This window comes from Pterocles gutturalis, unplaced genomic scaffold (assembly GCF_000699245.1).
Source record: "Pterocles gutturalis isolate BGI_N339 unplaced genomic scaffold, ASM69924v1 scaffold21415, whole genome shotgun sequence".
Taxonomy (NCBI): Eukaryota; Metazoa; Chordata; class Aves; order Pterocliformes; family Pteroclidae; genus Pterocles; species Pterocles gutturalis.
In genome coordinates, this window is record NW_010146383.1 from 35,706 (window position 1) to 56,620 (window position 20,915).

Consider the following 20,915-nt stretch of genomic DNA (forward strand, 5'->3'; position numbering starts at 1 on the left):
TAAATGTCATCTCTGACTTTGATAGCCAGTGACCTGATAGCTCCAGAGGAGTGAGACAGCCCTTCACATACAAAGTTTTACAATCTTTTTTTAAAAAAAAAAAGGTTTCCTGTAGTATCCTCACAAGAATATAAAATATACACAGCACTGCTGATCTTGATAGACCCTTTTTTAGCAATTTGGGTATATAAGCACTAAAGTTGGAATAAAAGCTACCAAAAGAAAAAATTGCTTTCAGCTTACATTAGTCTTTGCATTACTTGCTTCATGTGTTAGGAGTTGTAATTGCGTAAGTTTTAACATTGACACTTCTTTATAATCGTGAAAGGGTGTATGAGTCTTTAAAAAGACGAACAATGGGAGATACCCCAAAAGAGATCTATTACCAAGCATCAGCAGGCATCTGAGTATTTTCCTACTCTGTTGTGCATATACACAATGAGGTATTGCAGAATGGGATAATTAGATAATAGGCTGATTCTGAATTTCATAATGAACTTCATATGGGTGTGGAATGGTCTGTCTTCTTTAAAGTCAACTGCAGGAGTGGGTGTTTAATCTTAAATAACATACCTTTAGAATTCCTGGGTAGAAATTCCATGTCTTGAACGCAAAAGCAGTTTTCTCTATGTTATGGTTTGAAAACACTGTGTGTTACCTTATTAAGTAACATCAGTGTAATGCTGGCATAAGCACAGAATATTTATTCCAGCCTAATACTTCTATAACTTTTCAGTGTAGTCATTGTGACTTTTATGTTGTTCTCTCTCATGAAAAGGTTTGCACAAGAGTATTTTTCTGCTGTATGAAGAGAACAGACATAATGTGCTATGGTCATATTTTGTATAATTTTTTTTTTGTAAGAAACTTGAAGGGCTGGAGAGTTGTACCTGCAGCAGAAGGAGGCAGGTTTTTGTGAGGGGATTATTGATAAGCATCAAGAGATGTCTTGTTAAAGCAAATGCAGAAAATAGAAAGGACTGCTGTTTGTCAGAGTTAGGGATGTGGAACATGGACTGTAAGTTGTAAGGAACAATGAGGAAGAGCTCTTTATATGATACTGCAAGTTTTCTGTTTGCGTGAGTAAAGTATGGTGACACCAAGGTAAGGAAAGTTGCTTAAAAAGATACAGGTTAGTTGATTATTTCTTCCCATAGTATTTTTCATGATAATGTAATAAATACCAATTGATTTTTTAAGGATTAGCTGGATGTAAAACTTTGAGGCTTAGAATTCTGCTCTGGGGAGACTTTTCCTTGAAGGTGGAGTCTACCTGAGAAAAAATAGAATATTTTGAGATGGAAGCTTATGTATCTGATTTTAATAGTGTATGAATAAATGAGTGAACGAAAAAGGTTAAAGAGATTTGTGAAATCTCCATACCTTGCTTTAGTATAAATGAATATTGCAGCAGTGGAAGAGAATTCCAGTAGCTAGAGGAAAGATGGCCCATAATAAGAAAACAAAAATGAGAACAGCATTTAAGCCGTATATTCAGGGAAAGGGAGGGGGCTGTGTTTTGACAGGTAGCTGTGTATATGTAAGGAAAAAAAAATGTTAGCCCTTTGAGTCAGGTAATACCATCAACAAGAGTAAAAAAACCTAAATTGTTGGTGCTACATGGCCAATTAATGACAACCCTGATATTCACATGTGTACTAGCACTCATCCTTCAGGATTTGTACTGTTGGGGAAAGAGAGCTAAAGGACAGGCTAGAGAAATAGGCATTTTAATGATGGGAACGAGCATAGAGAAATATTTTTAAAAATGCATAAAATCAAATCTGCTGGATCTGAGCCACTTTGTAGAGGAAGAGTAATTAACATTTGTTACAGAATCGTAGAAATCATCTGAAGAATACATTTAGATTAGAGATCACTCGGTTGTTGAAGTGCGTTATGCAGGGAAATTTATGGTTATGGAAACCTTTTTCTTTCCAGATGTAAATTGCAAAACAGATCCTGTAATTCTGGTAAAGGATCAAATGCAATAGGCAGTAGAACTCTTCGACAAGTAACTGAGCCAGCGCGAGACACCGCTGTTAGATTTTCTCCTTAGTAAATAGTGAGTAGATTTTGGAAGGGCTGGTCAAAGTCTGGTTGTGCATTAAATCAGCACAGGTACAATCACTGCATTTATTGAAGTAATTCTGTTTGGGAGATGGTTGTTGAAATCAGTTGGTTTCATGGCACACTTATCTGTAAGCATAAAGCTACCTCTGGAGGAAACAATGACAGTAGTTAAACTGATTGCTTTTGTTTTTTTCTTTTAGTTCAGAGAAGACTTGGGAGTTGCTTCCTTTGGGTTTTGGTGCATGAGTATATTTAAAGTTACCTCTGCATTATATTTTTCACTTGTACTAATAAAGCAACTCTTACTCTGGTGTTTCCTCATATGCTAGGTGTTGTACAAACAGAAAGAAGGACTTGTTTGAAAAATCTGTGACTAATCCTTTCTTGAAAGTGCCTGATCAGTCCATGAATAAAGTACCCCTGTTTCAAACTGAAGTATTCTCTTGCTCGTGTTACAACAACTGCAAATGGGAAAGCTGAATTTGAGGAACTTTAAGAGACAAAGTCACTGAAACGCTCTGATCCCTTTGATCAGTTGTGTAAACTTTCTGTAGTCTTACACACTAATCTGGAAAAGTAAGCTGGTCTCTGCCAGAGAGACTTCCAGAAGAATTCTGTGTTTAATCTAAAAGGAGATCAACTCATGAGCTAGGGATACAACTGATCATCAGCAGAGATGATGGAGGAAGGAAGTCACCAGGAGTTTGCAGGTGGTGCTACTTACAGCAGCTACGTAATACTTAACCTGCTTGCTGAATTCCTAGAGTGCAGCTCAGCAGATTTTTGGGACTGAAGTAAGAAGGAGACTTTAGGCAGAATCTTCAGCAGTTTGCTGTACAGTCAGTGTGTAGCATTTGGCTTCCAGTCTGCTTCAGCTGCCAGTTCTAGTGACCTGCTCAAATAGTCATCTGTTCAGTGACCACGTCCCTAGATACAAAAGACAACTGCAGATGATGGCATTCACAGTTGAAGAATTTTGCTTATGGAACAAGCTTTTACCTTTTAGAGGTATTTTTTTTCCAGAATTAAATAGCATGTAGGAATAATGGATGAATACCACTTTTGGGGCACCCTGAAAGGTGATCTTTGATTAAAGGCTTCAGATCCTAAGAGGACTGACATAAGCCAAACCAAAGCTGTCAAGAAGGAGAGGAGCCTGGAAGACTTAATTTCACATTGCCCTTTTACCCTCTTCTGTTGTAGTGTTTCAGTACAGTCAGGCCATGGTAAAACAGAAAATCCTGACACTCAGCAGTGGAAGCTAAAATTCTGGTAAATAGAACTTTTTATAAGAAGTATAGAACCCTTGCACTTAGCTATGACCTTAAAGGCTACCGTGGGACATCATAGAGGTTTGCTGGTTTTTTTCTGTTAGGGACCCTTCTGTTGTTTGATTTGGCAGAAGCAAATGATATTAAGTGTGCTAATGAACATCTGCTGTTTTATAACAAGGCTAACAGCTGAGCTCAGGCTGACCACTGAATAAATATCTGGTGATAGGCAGTGAACTGAGTGGAATTTAAACATGTAAAGGCAGCATAAGCAATTATCACATTGCTAAGGTAATCTTCCCTGTACCTGGTAACAGAGTGTCATAGCTTCATGGTCTGTGTCAAACTGAGAAGGAAGGGAGATTGAAAACATAGAATTGATATGTAGGCTAAATTGATGATGCTCTGATGTAGGGGCTGCTTTCTATATTATGTCTTTGCAGTCCGAAGAAGTCTAGACGAATACCCCCGTACTGCAGCCAAATAATAGCTAACTGGGGCTAAATGCAATTTAGGTATTTCTTCGTACCGTATAAGCTTGTTCTAAAACACTTTTTTTATAAGACAAAAGACGTGTTCTGGAATGTGTTACCTCAGAACTTAAAAATAGAAATACATGTATGTGTAATGTTCCATAATGCTGTTCTTGGCTCTGTTGCCTTTAGTAATGCAACACATTTTGGGAGGCTGTTGTGAGGGAACTTAACTTAGCTGACTGACCTTTGAGTAAAATGCTTGTAGCAATAGGTAAGAATTTTCAAGAGGAACAAAATACAGCTAAGTACGAATTAGATTTGTTTTTAGAATATGTTGGAAATGATGATAATAAAACCCGTAGCATCTAACAGAAGTAACTGTATAAGTCATTGGATTTTTAAGTGCCCTCCCAGCATGGCTGAAGCCTGTTTTAATAATTAGCAGTAGAGAAGAAGTTGCAGTACTAATTTCTAAACAGTCACTGACTTAATTTTGGTATTTCTTCCGAATGGAATTTCAGGACAACTGCGAGTATTACAATTAGTAAATGAAAGAGCCAGAGCTTGAAAGACAGCTAACACTAAAATACAAAGTGATCTCAGTGTCTCTTGGTAAGGTGATATTCCTGTGGAATCCAGGTGTTTAGGGTGAATGACAGCTTCAGTCTCTGAAAAATATAGTTCAGAATAAACTGCTGAAATGCAGTTTATGGGAATCTCTGAAAAATGAATTGTCTTTTTACTTCCTCCTGGGAGAGCTATTCAGGTTAGCATCAACTGCACAAACCCCAGGTTTTAACACTAAATACTGGACAGTATTTTCATTTGATAAAGTGTGCAGTTCTTTGGGAGGAGAATATTGAGAACGGCTTTTTTTTACTTCATTGTTCCCTGCACCTGTTGAGCATATGATGCTACTGGGGTTGCATTAACCTGGTTCTCATAAATAAACAAAATTACCATGTCAGTCTTAAACTCTTACTCCATTTTAAAATAAATTACTTGGCAGAGAAGAACATGTTCAGGTGAAACTTAAGCACTTCCTTCAGGGAAAAAAGTATGAAATAGGAATTTCTAAATAAATTTGGATTTGGTAAATAAACAGTGCTTCGTGATATTTGCAAACATACTTGGGTTTAGACCTGGAGATTAGCTTTGTCGTTGTGTATTAGCTTATAGTCCTTACAAGTGCATCGGTATAGAACTATATATAAACCCTTTAAATATTTTAATTCTGGTTGTGCTGTTGAAGTACATGTTCTCGAATGCCAGGTGTGTGCTTCTGGTGTCAGAGAAAAGGACGTTAATAAGGGACTGTGGGAAGGAAAGTTGTACAGGAATAAATGGACAGTGTTTACTGGGAGAGAAGGCACCCAGCTCAGCCCATGTACTTCTTCCTCAGCTGTGATTTTTAGGACATGCTTGTTTTCTGAAAACCAGGAAAATAATTTCTTTAAGCTTTTGTTTGAAGCTGCTGGAGACAGAACTACCTAAGACAGAAACTGCTTAAAAGCAGTGGAACCTATGAATCCTTTTGTTATAAATTGCTTCAATGCTTAAAGAACACCACAAAAAAATTTAGCTTGATCTCTCCTTTACATAAGAATATGTGAAGATCTTTTCAAGCATCTAACAGTGTATATTGTCTTCAACTGCGTGTTATCCAGCAGGGATGCACTCCTGCGTTTCCGATGTATTTGTATTGTGCAGGCCTGTCTAACCCCAACTTCACTTTGTTTTCTGCAGTAACAGGGGGTATCACAGAGGAACAATTTCAGACACATCAACAGCAGTTAGTTCAAATGCAGAGGCAACAACTTGCTCAGCTTCAGCAGAAACAGCAATCTCAGCATTCCTCACAACAGACACATCCGAAAGCACAGGTACGCACCTTCAGTGTTGTCATACGCTGGTATCTCCCTTTCTCCTTACTGGTGTATTTCATCTCTCTTCTACGCGAAATATAACACCTCAGTAAGTATGTTAGATTCTAGAATGAATGTAGAATGGGTTTTGGTCAAGGTGATTTTCCAGCTTGCTGTATAGTGCCTGGAAGACAGCTTATGCTGTACTAGTGTAAATACCTTGCTTTCATTTTCTGTTTGGAATGAGATAATAGTTTAAGTTTCAACATCAAAACCAGTTGGATTTTTTTTTTAAAGTTATATGTCATGGCTGTATGATAAAAGTTGAGAAAGAGACTTCCTATTTTAATGTGTTAGTTGCGTCCACAGAGTTGGTAAGTGCAGAAATAGCCAGTGCGCTGTTGAGTCATACTATTTTCACTGGTTTTATCCTCCTTTGTATAAGTTCTCCAAAGAGACTTGTTTATTAAAACTGCTTTATGAGGTAGTGTATTGTGTTCTGAACAGATGTTCAGTGAGTACTAAAAATTGGTAGCTTCTGAGAGGAAAAAGGTAATTTTGCATATTTTATTTTATTCCTTCCCCACCTCACCCTTCCCAGCATTACTACTTATGTCTTCTAAAAGAATCACATTTTTCCTGTGTAATGTGTTGTAAGGGAAGAATGCATGTTTTTCTCTTGACCTTACTTTTCTGTTAGTTTCTTACCAAGAAAATAAAAAAAACTGTTGCTGTTGTCTGTTACTAGGAAAACTTATTTTACTTTGAGCATATTATATCTCATTGCCAGTGCTGTTTGTCGCTTCTCCTCAGTGTTTTCTGTGTTGATTAATGAGGCATTTGGTACTGGTGGTTACTGATTTCACTTATAAAAAATGTAAAGACACACTATCAGAATATTTAAACAAAAGGATTGAATTTTTAAGACACTCTGAATGTCTATGGAATGGCATTTTCTTAGTTAATATAAATAGAAATTGCAGAATGGTACATTCAGCCATTTCAGGGTGTCTTGCCAGTACTTACCATTCTTTCAGAGAAACTGGACTGATAGAAGATGTGCGCTTCCAGAATGCGGTGGACAGTTACACTGTGGTACAAATTGCTCTGTGGGAATGAATGTACCATAAATACTGAAAATTCTTTAGACTTGCAGTTGCAGTGTATTTGCTGCCTGGAGACAGAAAAGAGAAGGAAGCTTAAGGCATAATTGTTTCTTTGGAGGAAACTTCTCAAACACATAAAATCCCAGAATGGTTTGGGTTGGAAGGGACCTTAAAGCCCATCCAGTCCTACCCCCTGCTATGGGCAGGGACCCCTCCCACTAGCCCAGGTTGCCCAAAGCCTCATCCAGCCTGGCCTTTAACTCCTCTAAGGATGGGGCATCCACAGCTTCTCTGGGCAACCTGGGCCACTGCCTCACCACCCGCACAGGAAAACATTTCTTCCTCAGATCTCATCTCAATCTCCCCTCTTTCAGCTTAAAACCATTCCCCCTCGTCCTATCCTTACACCTCCTGATCAAGAGCCCTCCCGTCTCTCCTGTAACCCCCTTTTAGCACTCGAAGGCTACTCTAAGGTCTTCCCAGAGCCTTCTCTTCTCTGGGCTAAAGAACACGTCATGAAAGTGATCTGTTGTGCTAAGAACTGCATGAGCCATTGACTGCCTGAATTGGACAGCGCTTTCTCAACACTCATTTGGACACTGATTTTCAGCTTTTCGTCAGACTTCTGATATGGAAATATTTAATGTTACAGTGCATTAGATTACATTTAGAACTCGTATTTATTTATTTGCTGGTAATTGTGCATTATAGCAAACCTATATTTCATTTTCTACTTGGATAACTATAAAGAATTTTATTTTATTCCCACAGGGCTCCAGCACCTCTGACTGTATGTCAAAAACACTTGATTCAGCCAGCGCCCACTTTGCTGCATCTGCGGTGGTCAGTGCACCTGCTCCTAGTCGCAGTGAGGCAACGAAGGAACAAAACACCAGCCACAACAATATTAACGGTGTTGTCCAGCCTTCAGGTGATGATTTCTTACAACTTGTGGTCTAGTGTGGGCTGAGAATATGTCAACTGATCTTACTTCTGATTTCTAAAATACTATTAAATAAAGAAAAAAAGCCAATTATATTGACTGTGGGTACTTCTTAAATACTGTTATTTAAAATACATTTGTGCCATGGCATGTAGGTTAGTGCACCAAATGCACTTTTACACTGGAACAGCTTTGCTTCTGTTTTCTTTTATAGGCTTTTATCTTTTAATAATATGTTATGATCAGAAGTATAAATGACAGCATCTTTAAAAGAGTGTGAATGTGTAATTAAAAATCAATTGCTTAAGACATTGTTGAGTACTTTGAGAAGGAAACAGAAAACTTGCTACGTTTTTTGGTCGTTATCTCACTTGCTTATTCACACAGAAACATACTAAACTACTTGTAGCAGTTCTTTTGGCATTACTGCAAGCTTCAGATTTCATCATTTAGGATTCCTCTGAAATTCAGGCAGAAGTGTAGACGTTGGCATTCACTACCTCCTCCTGCCCCTCTTTCTGAACCTCCAGTATCAGAAGGCAGTAACGCCAGTCATGCTGGTGCAGTAGCCACGTTGCCAAGAGACAAATGTTGTTTGGCATTTGGCTGCCGTAACAAATAAAAGGCTTTTAGAGTAATTTGTTGTTTTACCAGCTAATGATGTGATTAGTTTTATAGGCCTTCTGCCAGGCTGGGTTAATGATAATAAGAAATGAATAGAGGGGACAAAAAAACACACAACTGAATAAAATCAATATACTGGAACAGTTCCAGGAAAGAAAAAGCCACCTATGTATAATTGTGTAAGATCGTATCTGAAAGGGTAATGTTTGGAGGGGTGTAAGATCAGGCACATAGTAGTGTACCATGCTGATACGCGGTACACAGCTTTACGATTGATGACAACCCTTGCAAATATTGTGCATATAAAATTGGACTTCTCTTACTGTTCTGAATCTGTGAGTCGCAATGATGTAAAATAGCCACTCCTATTTAGGATAGGAAGACTTGTAAATTAGGAAATGTTACCTGAAAGCAGGTTTTTTTGGGGTTTTTTTGGAATAAGAATCTAGGGGAAGATGTGTCTAGTTCCCCTGTGTTCAAAATCAGAACAGTGAATAGCTAGGATACCATGATGAAATGTGAGAACCTCTGGTTTGAATGCACACTATGAAACCTGCAGTTTCTCACAACTCAGGAGTGCAGATGGAGCACTGGAGCATAATCTGAAAGGAGTTTTCTACTTTGCTTAGTCTTAAACCCCTACTTTTGCTGCCTTGAGAGAGTCTGGTCCCCAGAACCTCTTGATGTTGCCAGCAGGACAGGGTAGAAAGTGATTCAAAAGCATCAGAATTTGGCTTCACAGTGGTGTCTGAGGTTGCCTAGCTAGGGTGTTCCCCATTCAATTTACTTTTATGGGGACTGTTGCTCCTTCAATTTAAGGCATCTAAAATGAGGTGTACAAAGTTGGGCAATATAAAAGTTCTTTGTCATCCGGTAACTTCTTTCGCTTTCCGATGTTCCTGTGAATGAAAAAAAAAACAAACCATGTAACATTCCTTGTGCTAACTAGAAATATTTCTGTAATGTTGTATTTCATGAATCTTTAAAAAACAGATTTGCACAATTCCGGTGACACATGTGCTTGATGCATTGCCCCTGAGGTTAATCTTTGTCTTTGAATCTAAGGAATGACGTATTTTTAATTAACATTTGTTTTCTAACAGGAACCTCCAGAACTTTGTACTCCACCAACATGGCTTTATCATCCAGCCCAGGGATTTCAACTGTACAGCTTGTAAGGACAGTTGGCCACACCACCACAAACCACTTAATTCCAGCATTGTGCACAAGCAGCCCTCAAACACTTCCCATGAACAATTCTTGCCTGACGAACGCAGTGCACCTCAACAATGTCAGTGTTGTTTCTCCAGTCAATGTGCATATCAATACAAGGACTTCAGCACCATCGCCAACAGCCTTAAAACTTGCCACAGTTGCTGCCAGTATGGACAGAGTGCCAAAGGTAACTCCTAGCAGTGCCATCAGCAGTATAGCAAGGTAAGTGTGGAGCAAGTTGGAGCACTTTTAAGTAATGTGCTAACATAGATGTCTCCATATATGTGCCCGACTCTGCCCTAGAGCACTGGATAGAACTGCTTCCACCTCTAAGAGGCTTCTCAGTGTATCTTCAACATCACAAAAACAACCAGCTGCTGACTTCTACAGCATGGCAGTGACAAACCACAAGAGCTCATGCAATACTATCTCTTTGCAGATTAACCCCTAGATCATTTGCACTGATTTTAGGCGCTAGTAGTTTTAGTCAAGTTCCATTGTGTTTAAACAGCTTCATTTTAACCATTTTAATGTGGCCCTTCTTCATGCAGCACTTTCAGATAGATTCTATCAAACTCTCCACACGTTCTCTGCATAATTTTGTGTACCCACGTTGTAAGATGCGAGCTGGCACATACGAATTTATGTATACATATGGATATAGGTGTTATCTGGTTTATATTTTAGATACATACGTGCCAGCATGTATCTTAATATATAGATAGATATTTATTTTCATTGGACAGCAGCACTGTGATTTCAAGATCCTGAAAAGCTGTTTCACAGGAGTGGGAGGAGCTTGCAGATGGCTAAATTTTCTGAAAATTACAATATTTGGGCTTTGTTTGAAGGCTCGAAAGTCACATTTGTTTGTGAATTAGAAAAGTAAAAAATGGATACTAGCAAATGTGGCTTACTGATTATTTCATATTGCTGCTGGAGAGGTTAAAAAGAGCTTGTTGAGATGGAAAATTGCATGTATAACTTAGTCACTGAATAGATAGAGAAAAAGGTATTTTTAAATTGGAAATCATGCCTTAAAGCATACTTTTATGTAATTAATGCATTTAGTTCTTGTTTCCCTCAAGTCAGAGGGGTATTTCAAGTCATGTCAGCAAATGCCTTGAAGAGTACCACCTTAGCTGACTAGGTCTCAGGCTTCTCTACAGAGAATGTTAATAAATTAGAAGAAGATTTAAGATCTCTCGTGCTAGTGCTGGAACATAATTGGGGGGGGAGGGGAATGGTGTTAGAACAATGCTTTTGCTCTCTAACAGAATATGATACTGGGTCATTGTGATATATCTTTTTCTCCCTCAGGAGACTTTTTAGTACTCTTATCTGTAACTTGGGCTGGTAGTTTACAGTTAAATGCAATACTCTTGGAGAAGGGACTGTACTGTTAGTGGAGTAAAAGCAGTTCTTAAATGCCAGCATTTAGTTTTAAATCTTTTTCTAGTGTGTATGTGTTAAGGTTTCTCCTTGATCCAGGTAACAGCTGTGTAAAAACATACAGTGCATGTAAAAATTATTAACACTGCATAAGGAAATACTCCTGTTCCCGCTGTAACTATTGAATATTTCTTTTCTTACAGAGAGAACCATGAACCAGAACGACTGGGTTTAAATGGCATAGCAGAGACAACAGTAGCCATGGAAGTGACATAACCTCAAACCCGTGTCTCAACCTGTGCTAATGGTGTAGTCATTTATATTCCAACTGAATGCAAAATACAGCGCTCTGTGGATCACAGAGAGCTGAAATGGACCTAAATGGACTATCATTATATCGTGTATTAAGTCGATATATAATGTAAATTTTGTAAAATTGGGAAAATCACTACCTTGTAAAATAGTTTATTTGTATCATCAATATTATTTCTGTTACTTGAATAGTAGATATTCATCATCATGCTTTTGCACTTGAATTTGCAACTGAATGGATTAAAAAATAATTCTTTAATGGGATCATGAGCATGAAATGGGATCCTGCATCACTTGTTTTAACTATTTATTTTGCCATGTTTACATTTTGTATCTTGTACAAATAAATCCAACTTTGTGTCTAAAAAAAAAAAGTTAAAGATTCATAGCTAGGAAACAAAATTCTTGTAATTTTTTTCTAAAGGAAATGTAAAGTTTTCACTTGGTTCATTTTGTTTCACAATTTGACTAGATGGACTTTTTGGTAAATACTTTAGTGGCATTTCACTGTCAAATATGAAGTTCAAGGCAAAATAGTATTTTCTATTACTGTGCAGGGGAAAGGGATGGATCGATACATGCAAATTTAATGTAGTAACTCACTTTTCCATATATTTTGAATGTATATTTCTATTTATAATACCAGTTTATAAAAAATACACAGGCAAAAAACCTGACTAAGAAAATTATGCATCTAGCACATATAAAATTGTGCAGATATGAGAAAATTTTCAACTGATTACATTTTATCTGAAGACTGCATATTTTAACCGGCTTTAAAACTGTAACACACCACATAAAGGATATTTTACCAGGTATGTATTGCATTATATATCATTGCAATAATTAATTATTGGATGTCTAGATATCGAGCCATCCCAGGTGGTGGGGGGGAGGGAGGGTTGTGGCAAGATTGTCTTTTCAATTTTGGAGAGTTTTCCTGTGGCTACAAGGCAAGTAACGGGTTGGAAAAAGTCTGACTGTAAGCGTTGGACACCTTCGTAGTGTAGTGTTTTAGTGACTTTTTTTATACGGTTCTTGTAAATTAGATACGTGTAGTGGTGTTTCAGAATGTTTGTTTATGCACTAGTTCAGACAACTTTCCCTGTTACTTGTTCTTGATAAGTGAAAACTGCAGGGAAATAAAAATACATATCAAAACATGGTCAAGTTGTACATGTGGTTATTTCACAGTGTGCAAGCAATAGAGGTGTAAATTTTGAAGGTTATTAGTGGTCTTTTGATGATTTTGACCAAAGCATATGCACTTTTTTCCAGAAGGTTTCTGTTTATGTGATTATTTCCTGTGCTTGCAGTATGTGGTAGGGGAGGGATGGTCTGGTAGTTGGGACCTGAGACCTGGGAATTCTCAGAACAAGACAGTTTCTTGTTCTGCCGAAGAAACTTCAGGTATTACTTTGGGCAAAAAAATTGAATTTTCTGCTCTTTGGTTCTCCACCTGTATTTTGGATAATGTTTCTGTATTTCTTATTAATCATGGAATTGTTGAGGTTGGAAGGAACCTCTGGATGTTGTCTAGTCCAGTCTCTCCACCCTCTAAAGAAAGTCAAGATATGATTTGCCAATGTGTCATGCAGTCAGTGTATTTTTCCTCTTGGCTTTTTATATAAAGAGCTATTTTTAATCCAAGTTGTGATTAAATATATTTTGTCTTACATTCTGTAAGTTAAAAATTCTGACAGTTAAAAACACTTGCAGAGCTTTAAATACTGGGAGCCTGTCAGAAGCTCAGATGTCTAAAATGAACTATTTTTTGCTTACCTGATGCTGTATTTTCTATTCAGTATGAAGCCTGCAAGGAGAGATGATAATAGATGGCATCTGTTCAGAACAGTCGGAGCCCACGACGCTTCAGTGTCACTGCCTTGCCCGGGAGAGGTGTGGTGGCAGGACTGGGGGTGTCAGCACAAGAGGGAGGCACCTGTGCAAATGCATGGTAGTTCATCACTGTCTCTGCATCATGCCTTCCTTGGAACCGACAAATTGTTCTTTACATGTACATGATCTTTTCACATATGGCTAAGGTTTTCTGTAGAATTAGGTTCATTTCTGGGAATGACTATGATGTATACAGTCTAGAATATGAATTTTTTTTAAAGCAGAATTGTTGCGAAAACAGAGCCTGAAAAAGAAAAAAAAGCTATTCTCCTTGATATATAGAAATAGCCTCGCTTCTCTAACATATCCCCAAAGACCCTTTTGAGGTTTAATGAAAATGTGAAGTCATTTCTTCTGCAGATTGAAACTTGTACACTTGAAAATGACAGCTACTGAGCTCTGTAGTAGAGACTCCTCTCACTACAAACGTAGATCACTTTCATGGTAAATTGGACTGAAAATGTCTCTGAAATGACTGAAAAGTGCTCTGTATCTATGACTTGGTATAGTCTAATCCTCATCTAATGACTTGAGAAACCTTTAGCTGGAGCTTCTAACTTTTAATAGATTCTGGAAGAATGTGAGGTGGAGAAAAGGATTTAATGAATTCCGAAGGCTGTAATGATAAGTGTGCCATCTGTGGGGTGAGTTTCATTTGAAGGATTAGTATTGACGTAGCTTTACTGTAAAGTAGCTATAATACTGTCTCTTCAGAATTTCTACCAACTAACTGTGTGCTTCAAGTGCAAGAAAAGGAGGGTGATGAATTATACTGTAGACTGTAGAAATCTTCATTTAAAAAAAGGGAGTATTGTTATTAAGTCTTCTACTGTCTCCTAATATTGGTATATAGCAGAGATTGCCAATGACTGAGTTATTGTGCGCTGTTTTAATAGTCTGTGCTGAGGATGACGTTATTCTTTTTTAGTTTCCCTTATTTGAACTTCATGTGTACCTGCAATATGATTTGAGTAGTGATTTCTGGTTTGTTACGTATTAGGAGATGTTCAAGTAAGATTTGTGAATATAACTTATCTCCAGCAATTTGTATCAGATTTCAAGTGTAATGTGCAGAGTTTTCCTTTAGATGTCAGATACTAGAAAATGATATTTTTCTAATAAGGTTTATCTACTGTATTTAATGTGTAGGTTAACTGGAGTTTTGGTAGGTGTTTGGGTCTAATTCTAATTCGTCTTGTTTCTAATTCTGCTGTAGAGCTTTTCCTCCCCTTTCCAAACAACATCTAAACAATATCCTGTTCTGTTTACAGAGCTGTTCCTTTTCTTTGATCCGCTACAGTAGGTTGTATGTGTGGGTTTTTTCCCCTGGTACAAACAAGAAGACAGTTACTGCAGCCCTTTGTGGTTTTTCTGAGACTCCTTTTCCTTCCCTACTACCTCCAACCCCTTTGTAGAGGGTAACAGAAATCTTTCCCATTTCCTTATTACAGTAATTGTGATTTTTGAAGCCAAATCCTCAGACAGTGCAGCCTTCCAGGAGGTGACCGATTTATCCTGAAGTGGACTCGGCATTGTGCTCGCAGATAGTCATCCTTCCTCTCAGTTTCCAGTACCATTCAGGAAGAACTGCTCAGACCTTCAGAATAGTGTCCTGGTAGCAATTCACATCTTCAAACAGGAAAGTTCTGAAGGCTACAGCAAACTGAACACTCTAGACATGATTGTCATCTCAACAGACTTCCCGGATTTGACTTCAGAGAAATGGTTTCAAATTTCACTTCCCTGTTTCTTCTATTTTTATGTTTTGCAATATTCAAACTTCTTCTTAGAAGGATGGAGAATCATATTCACAAATTAAAGCATGTCTTTGCAGTAAACTGCTGGTTGTGAAGGAAGAAAAAAGGGAAAGACAGCTCTCTAACAGGGAGAGGAAAGATTTCCTGCGTAGCAGCAGAGCCAGGCCATATAGGTAGGGTTAGCTATTAAGATCTTAAGTGTTTACATTTGAACAAAGGCACATGGAAGATAATTGTTTCTGATCTAACCAGCTAATTATGTGGAAAACATTAGATACAGGCAATTGCTGTCTGCGAGCCAAAGCAATCCTGGGTCAGTTGAGTTGCCCAGGAAAGCCATCCAGCCCAATCGCCATGGAGACAGTGGTGTGCTGGCCTGGGGAGCCCCGCTGCGGAACTACTGGGACCTGGGAAGCTCCCTAAAGCAAACGGCTGCTCAGGAGGAGATTTCTTGGGGGGGGGGGGGGGGGGAAAGAGCAGATGGCTTTAGGGTAAGGGCAGTGGGACTTGAAGCAGCGCAGATCCACAGTGAGGGCTGTTGTGCCTCCCAGCACATCCCGCCGTACCTGCGTTAGCTGGAGTTTTTCATTCTGGGGAGGCTGTTGCTTGTCTTTACAGAGGTCGTGTTACGGATAGCCTGCTGCGTTGCTCCAGCCTACACAGAAATAAAGCAGCTGTCCAGCTATTTGCAGAGTGCCTAAGTGCATTTAATGGCAGCATTTCTCTTGTGGGGCGGTGATAGTATGTGAGAATAGCATATGTATGAAATGGGAATATATTTGGGTCATTTTCTTTACAAAGCTTTACTTCAATGGCCAGAAGGAGAATGTAAAGATGCACTTCTGAGAGAACATAATACTGATTCTGTTTCTGTTTGGTAGGAAAGTCCACTGGCTGAGAATATGCGTTTGAAGCAGGCTTCAATTCTTACTCATACATTATTCTGTCCTTTTAAGCACCTCGCTCAGCAAGTACTTGTGTGTCTTGTCCTCCTGCTAGTGAACACAGAGCCTTCTAGAAGGAGTGACTTCAGAACACTTTCAAATGACTTAACTGACTGAAGGTGACTGCATCTTGCATCTGTGTAAGGGAAGGCTTGGGAATATCAACATCCTACTTGCAGGAACCCAACAGTCATGTGTGAAGCTAGATGATGGGAGGTTCTCATTTGTCCCTAAATTGGTTTGATTGTGTGCCATCGTGTTGCTGTGATGGTCAGGACTCAAAATGACATTCCCTAACATGAGAATGTTTGTTTCTGAAGTGCCTTTATGTTACACGGGAGGAAAAGGGAGCTTCAGGTTAAGTTCCCCGTTTTCTCAGTGACTTGCTTGTTTCTGAGTCACCTAGTGTGTCTTGAAATGCAATCTGTGCGTTCTTTGTTTTTTTAATGGTGTAATCTCAGAAAATTAAGGAACACCTATGCAAGTTACATTCTGCTATGAATTTAACCCCATTTAATCACAGTCTGTGTTGTCACCCAGTAACTGCAGTTTAAGGGGAAAAAAAAATGAATGTAGTTGGAATAAGACTAAAATCTGAAAACTAAAAGAGAATAACAGTGAAGCAACTGAACTGTTCCCTGAACATGGGCTATGTCCACTCCGTAGTGGCTCTGTCCACTCCTTTCTCTGAATATCAGCATCATCCCATTCTTGTTCTCTATGTACCTAGTGTTAAAAGTGGTGGTACCTGTACTAACTATGAAAATTAGATAGTGTAACCCAGCAACCCTCCCCAGTGTTGGGGTGAGTGGATGTGCAGGCATGAAGAGATGTGATGGCTCAAAATCTCCTGAGCAGAAAATCTGAGAGATGTTTTGAGCCCTGTTGGTTCAAGACAGCCCAGACCAGCCTTTTCCTTGTACCCCAGTTATGCGACTATTTTCTCTAGTTATGATTGTCTTCATGACTGAAAATCAGAAAATCTGTTTAGTCCAATCTGGCTTCAATCCATTACACACTGGTGTAACTCTAATACAAATGTAATTACACAGGGAGGATAATGTAGAAAGATCAATTAGGGAGCAAAGGGCAAATGAAGGAGGGAGGCAATTAATTAAGGCTATACTGTAGCAGATAGTGATAGGAGAAAATTTGTAACAACAGATAATGAGCTGAAATCCTTTTGTCTGGTACATAACCATGTAGAGTTCTGAAAGATACAATTAAAAGACTGACCACAGCACCATACCTATCCTATCGTGTTCTGTCCAGATCTTATCTGTTCAGGAATGACTGTAAAAATAAACCAGTAGTGTGCCTGTCAGCTGTGGAACTCTCCAAAGGAGAGCAGCAAGACTGACCAAGACCAGACATAACTGATAGTTATTAACACTTTGCAAACCTCAGTAGCAGTTCAGACTGATTTGGACCGAGATGCTAAGGGTTGCAGCAAGGGCCTGCTTCAGCAAGCTGCAGTGTAGCCCCATCTGCCCCTTTCCCCCCTGGGGATGGCTGGTGGCAGCTAGCTGTGAATTGATGGCAGCCTGGTGCTGGCTTTCCCACCATCGCTGTTGATGCTTCGCTGACTCTTCCTGAATTAATGTGATTTCATTGAACCCTGCCTTGGGGACAAAGCGATGCTTAAATTAACAACATCCCCCATCTTCCCGATGATGATCTGGCTAGACTAGTCATCCAGGTTTTAAATCAACAGCTTTGTAAGTGACACCAGAAGATGGCATCATCTGCCTGTAATGCTCTTTAACTCTTTCTGGATCTTCACATATAAAGGTGGGGTTTTTTCACAATGAACCTGTTTTCCCTCAAATGAAACTCGGTGTGGATGCTTTGTGTGTCGGGGTTGTGTATTTTTTTTAGTTGCCTTGGGGTTCTTTTGTTGGTTGTCATCCTTGATTGCTTTATAGCTTCCTATAGTTAAGGAAGACAAATTCTTTTTTTCTCCCCCCTGCCCCCCCACCAAGTTAACATCCTTTTATTTGGGTTATTTAGCAAGTAACCCAAATGAAAGGATTGTAACTTGGAAAAATACTTTGAGTATTGAATAATCAACTAAAACATTTTGCTGTTTTATACAAAATTAACCTAAAAATAAATCAATTTTTATCATATAGATGACTATGCATAATGTGAATAATTTATATGAAGATTGAGATTTATGTGTGCACTTAACATACTTTATTTTTTTTATGCTTTAAAGTAAGCATATATTGAAGTGTTTTGCAAATCAGAAGCAATGGCTTCTCTTAAACTCCCTGCTAGTACAGCCCAAACATTTTCTGATGGAGCGTATTTTCACTGGCAGTACTGTTTCCAACTCTGACCTTTCTGTGGAAATGTGTGTATTCAATTATTATTATTTTTTTTAAATTATCTACAGCCCTGTAAGGACCATATGCTCTATTCCACTTTGATTACTACAGGTGGTGTTACAATGTGAAATAAGCACAAATTTTAGCTAAGTAAAAGAGGAATGACCTGCAGGAAGGGGAACTATGAGAAAGGAACCCCCGTGGCCCATGATCACCAGAAATCATTACCTGTCTGATCAAAGGAAATGTTGCTTATGGGATGGATAATCATCTTGGGTGACCGAGAGTGTCAGTTATGTAGATCCTGTACATTTTGCTGTTAAATTTGTTCTTTGCCTGGGCAAATGGTTTTGTAGCCCAGCCTCCCCTGAATGGTAAAGATCTCTCCTTGCCTTTGGTGACGCATGGGTACGCAGATTAGATTGTTTCTGTATCTCAGTTCTCCTAGCTGCCTTCTCAGCCCTCTTTAGCTCATTTTGTTCCCTGTTTTTCAGTCTTTGGCTTTCTTTTTTTCTTTAGTTTTATTCCTGTTAAACAGTTAATGTTCTGGCTTTGTAAACATTTTCCCTGATACACTCCCAAGTGCTGTCTGATGTCTGTGGGATGTTAACTATCCTTGACATTTAAAAATGTTTTTTGTTGTGGGGATCCCAACCCTTATGGTACCTCCTGCAAGACATCCTTCACCACCCCTTTACCCGTAGATGTATCTCAGCACTGATGACACAGGCATAGCATCAAATTTCATCTTGATGGCCTTTGCTGAAACACCAAGATCAATAGAATCTACATTAAAGCTGCTTTCCCTGATGGTAAGATACTTCCCTGGCCAGTACTGGTGCCTGTTCATGGCACTGAATTGTTAAAGACTGCAAAAATTCAGTCTTTTTATTCTTTTCCCGACCCCAAAGCTCCTTCCTGGGCCTCAGAAGCAGCAAAAGGAAGTAATAATCTTTTTAGACTTTGTATCTAGCTGGAGAACTTGTTCCACAGCTGTAGGAAAATGAGATGACATCAAGGCTCACTTTCTTTTACTTCTGTGGTACCAATAGCAAAAAAATTATTTTACATTCTGTCGTATTGTAGCTCAATAAAACCAAGCAGAGTACAGCTGTAGTTGTTTAAGTGCACAATCTGAAAAAGCCATGGTTTAATAAATGAAAGAAATTAATAATGATAATGCTTAAGACTACAGCAGCAGAGTATGACTACTTTTCTGTATCTTGATAGTTTATGTTTTATGTGAAGCAGTTTCCCAGTAAACTGTAAATCATACCTTCCATCACTTACCACTCTGTGAGGTACCAGGGCATCCAGAACAGTCTGGGAGAAGCCCACAAGCTCAAGGAGGAACCAATCACTCTTGAATCTGGCTGAAAACTAATGTTCCTGTTAGGCTGCTTAACTCAGTAATCTGGTAATAAGTAGTAAAAATTGTGGCTTTTTGACAATACAGTATTGTCTACAATACAGACAATGCAATATTGTTTGTCACTATTGATAAGAAGAGATGGCTCTTCAGTGCATTCTTCCTGATTGCAGATTATACCTACTCTAATAGGAAAATAGAGCTTTGCCTATCTTGCTACAAAATGAGCTCTTGATAATGGAGAAAATACGGATTAATTAATCCAAATGGTTGTCTTTTATGACTAAGCCCCTACTTGTCATGACTTACGAATTTGCTATTCAGGGTAAAAGCTTAAAACATAAGAGAAATAAAAGGGCTAGATAATTGGTAATCCACAGGAATAAATCACATTATATAATAATGTCTTATCACATGCTGCACATGGCTAACTCTCCCTGATGTAATTGCTTTTAAGAAGGGCATGAGAGCCTTTGTAACTGGCCTGCTCTTCTCGCATCCACGCCAGGTAATGAGGACAGCCAGAAGAAAGAGAAATCTCCGTAGAAATGCTGAAGAACTGACCACTGTTGTCTTAATTGCATGACTGAGTTAATGAAGCTGGTGTTCTGTTCTTTGGAGGAAACTGGTTTCAGAAGCTGCTTGGAGTTGCTGAAGTTCAGGGAATGTCTGCAGATTTCCAGAAGACTTCAAGAGTTGTTAAATTCATCTTTGTGTTCTAGATTCTTGCTAAGGAGAAAATGGAGGAGGAGGAGGAGATGACATGTGGTACATTAGTCTGTTTCCAATAACCTTAATCCAGGGAAATGACCTATCCTTGGTGCAGGGTTGGGGGCAGGAGGGCCAGTTGCATGTATTTTTAGTGGGTAAGGAAGAAGCATTGTCAGTGAGTCGAGGAGGAGGAGGACAGCACCCCTGAAGTGCAGAAACAGGCTCCAGCCGCTGTTTTTCCCCGATGCTGATTCACCGACTGCATCATGACAAACTTCTTGTAAATGTACCAAAGTCAAAGCAGCACCCCAAGGCACTCTTGTTTCTCCTTTTCCTCACAGAAAATAAGAGTGATGTAACGAAATGACAGCCCTGGAGGAGCATCCCTCAACCTGATTATGGATCAGCCTTGTGGCGGAGGTGAAGCGCAGGTTTCCAGTCCTTTCTCCTTATTTTCCCTCAGAGAGCAGCTGCAGCTGGAGGCCTAAAAGCGGAGCAGACAAAGCCAGGTAGAAACCCCACACCTGCTCCCTCTTGTCCGTTTTTATTCGATATACCCCTGGCGTCGACCAGAAGCATAATTAGTAATTAACGGGGGCTTATCCCTCTGTAAACCGCCCAGGACGCG

The 20,915-nt window shown here is 39.0% G+C and overlaps 1 protein-coding gene across 1 annotated transcript in view; it reads left to right on the top strand.

Moving 5' to 3' along the window:
* EPC2 (enhancer of polycomb homolog 2 (Drosophila)) overlaps window positions 1-12,165 on the top strand; it is a 31,169-nt gene extending 19,004 nt beyond the window's left edge. The window contains exons 10-13 of the mRNA XM_010085732.1: window positions 5,567-5,703; window positions 7,563-7,722; window positions 9,462-9,795; window positions 11,169-12,165. Coding sequence (XP_010084034.1) covers window positions 5,567-5,703; window positions 7,563-7,722; window positions 9,462-9,795; window positions 11,169-11,241 — 704 coding nt within the window. The 3' untranslated portion in view covers window positions 11,242-12,165. The remainder of the gene's footprint in view (window positions 1-5,566; window positions 5,704-7,562; window positions 7,723-9,461; window positions 9,796-11,168) is intronic.
* Window positions 12,166-20,915: the final 8,750 nt, after the last annotated feature.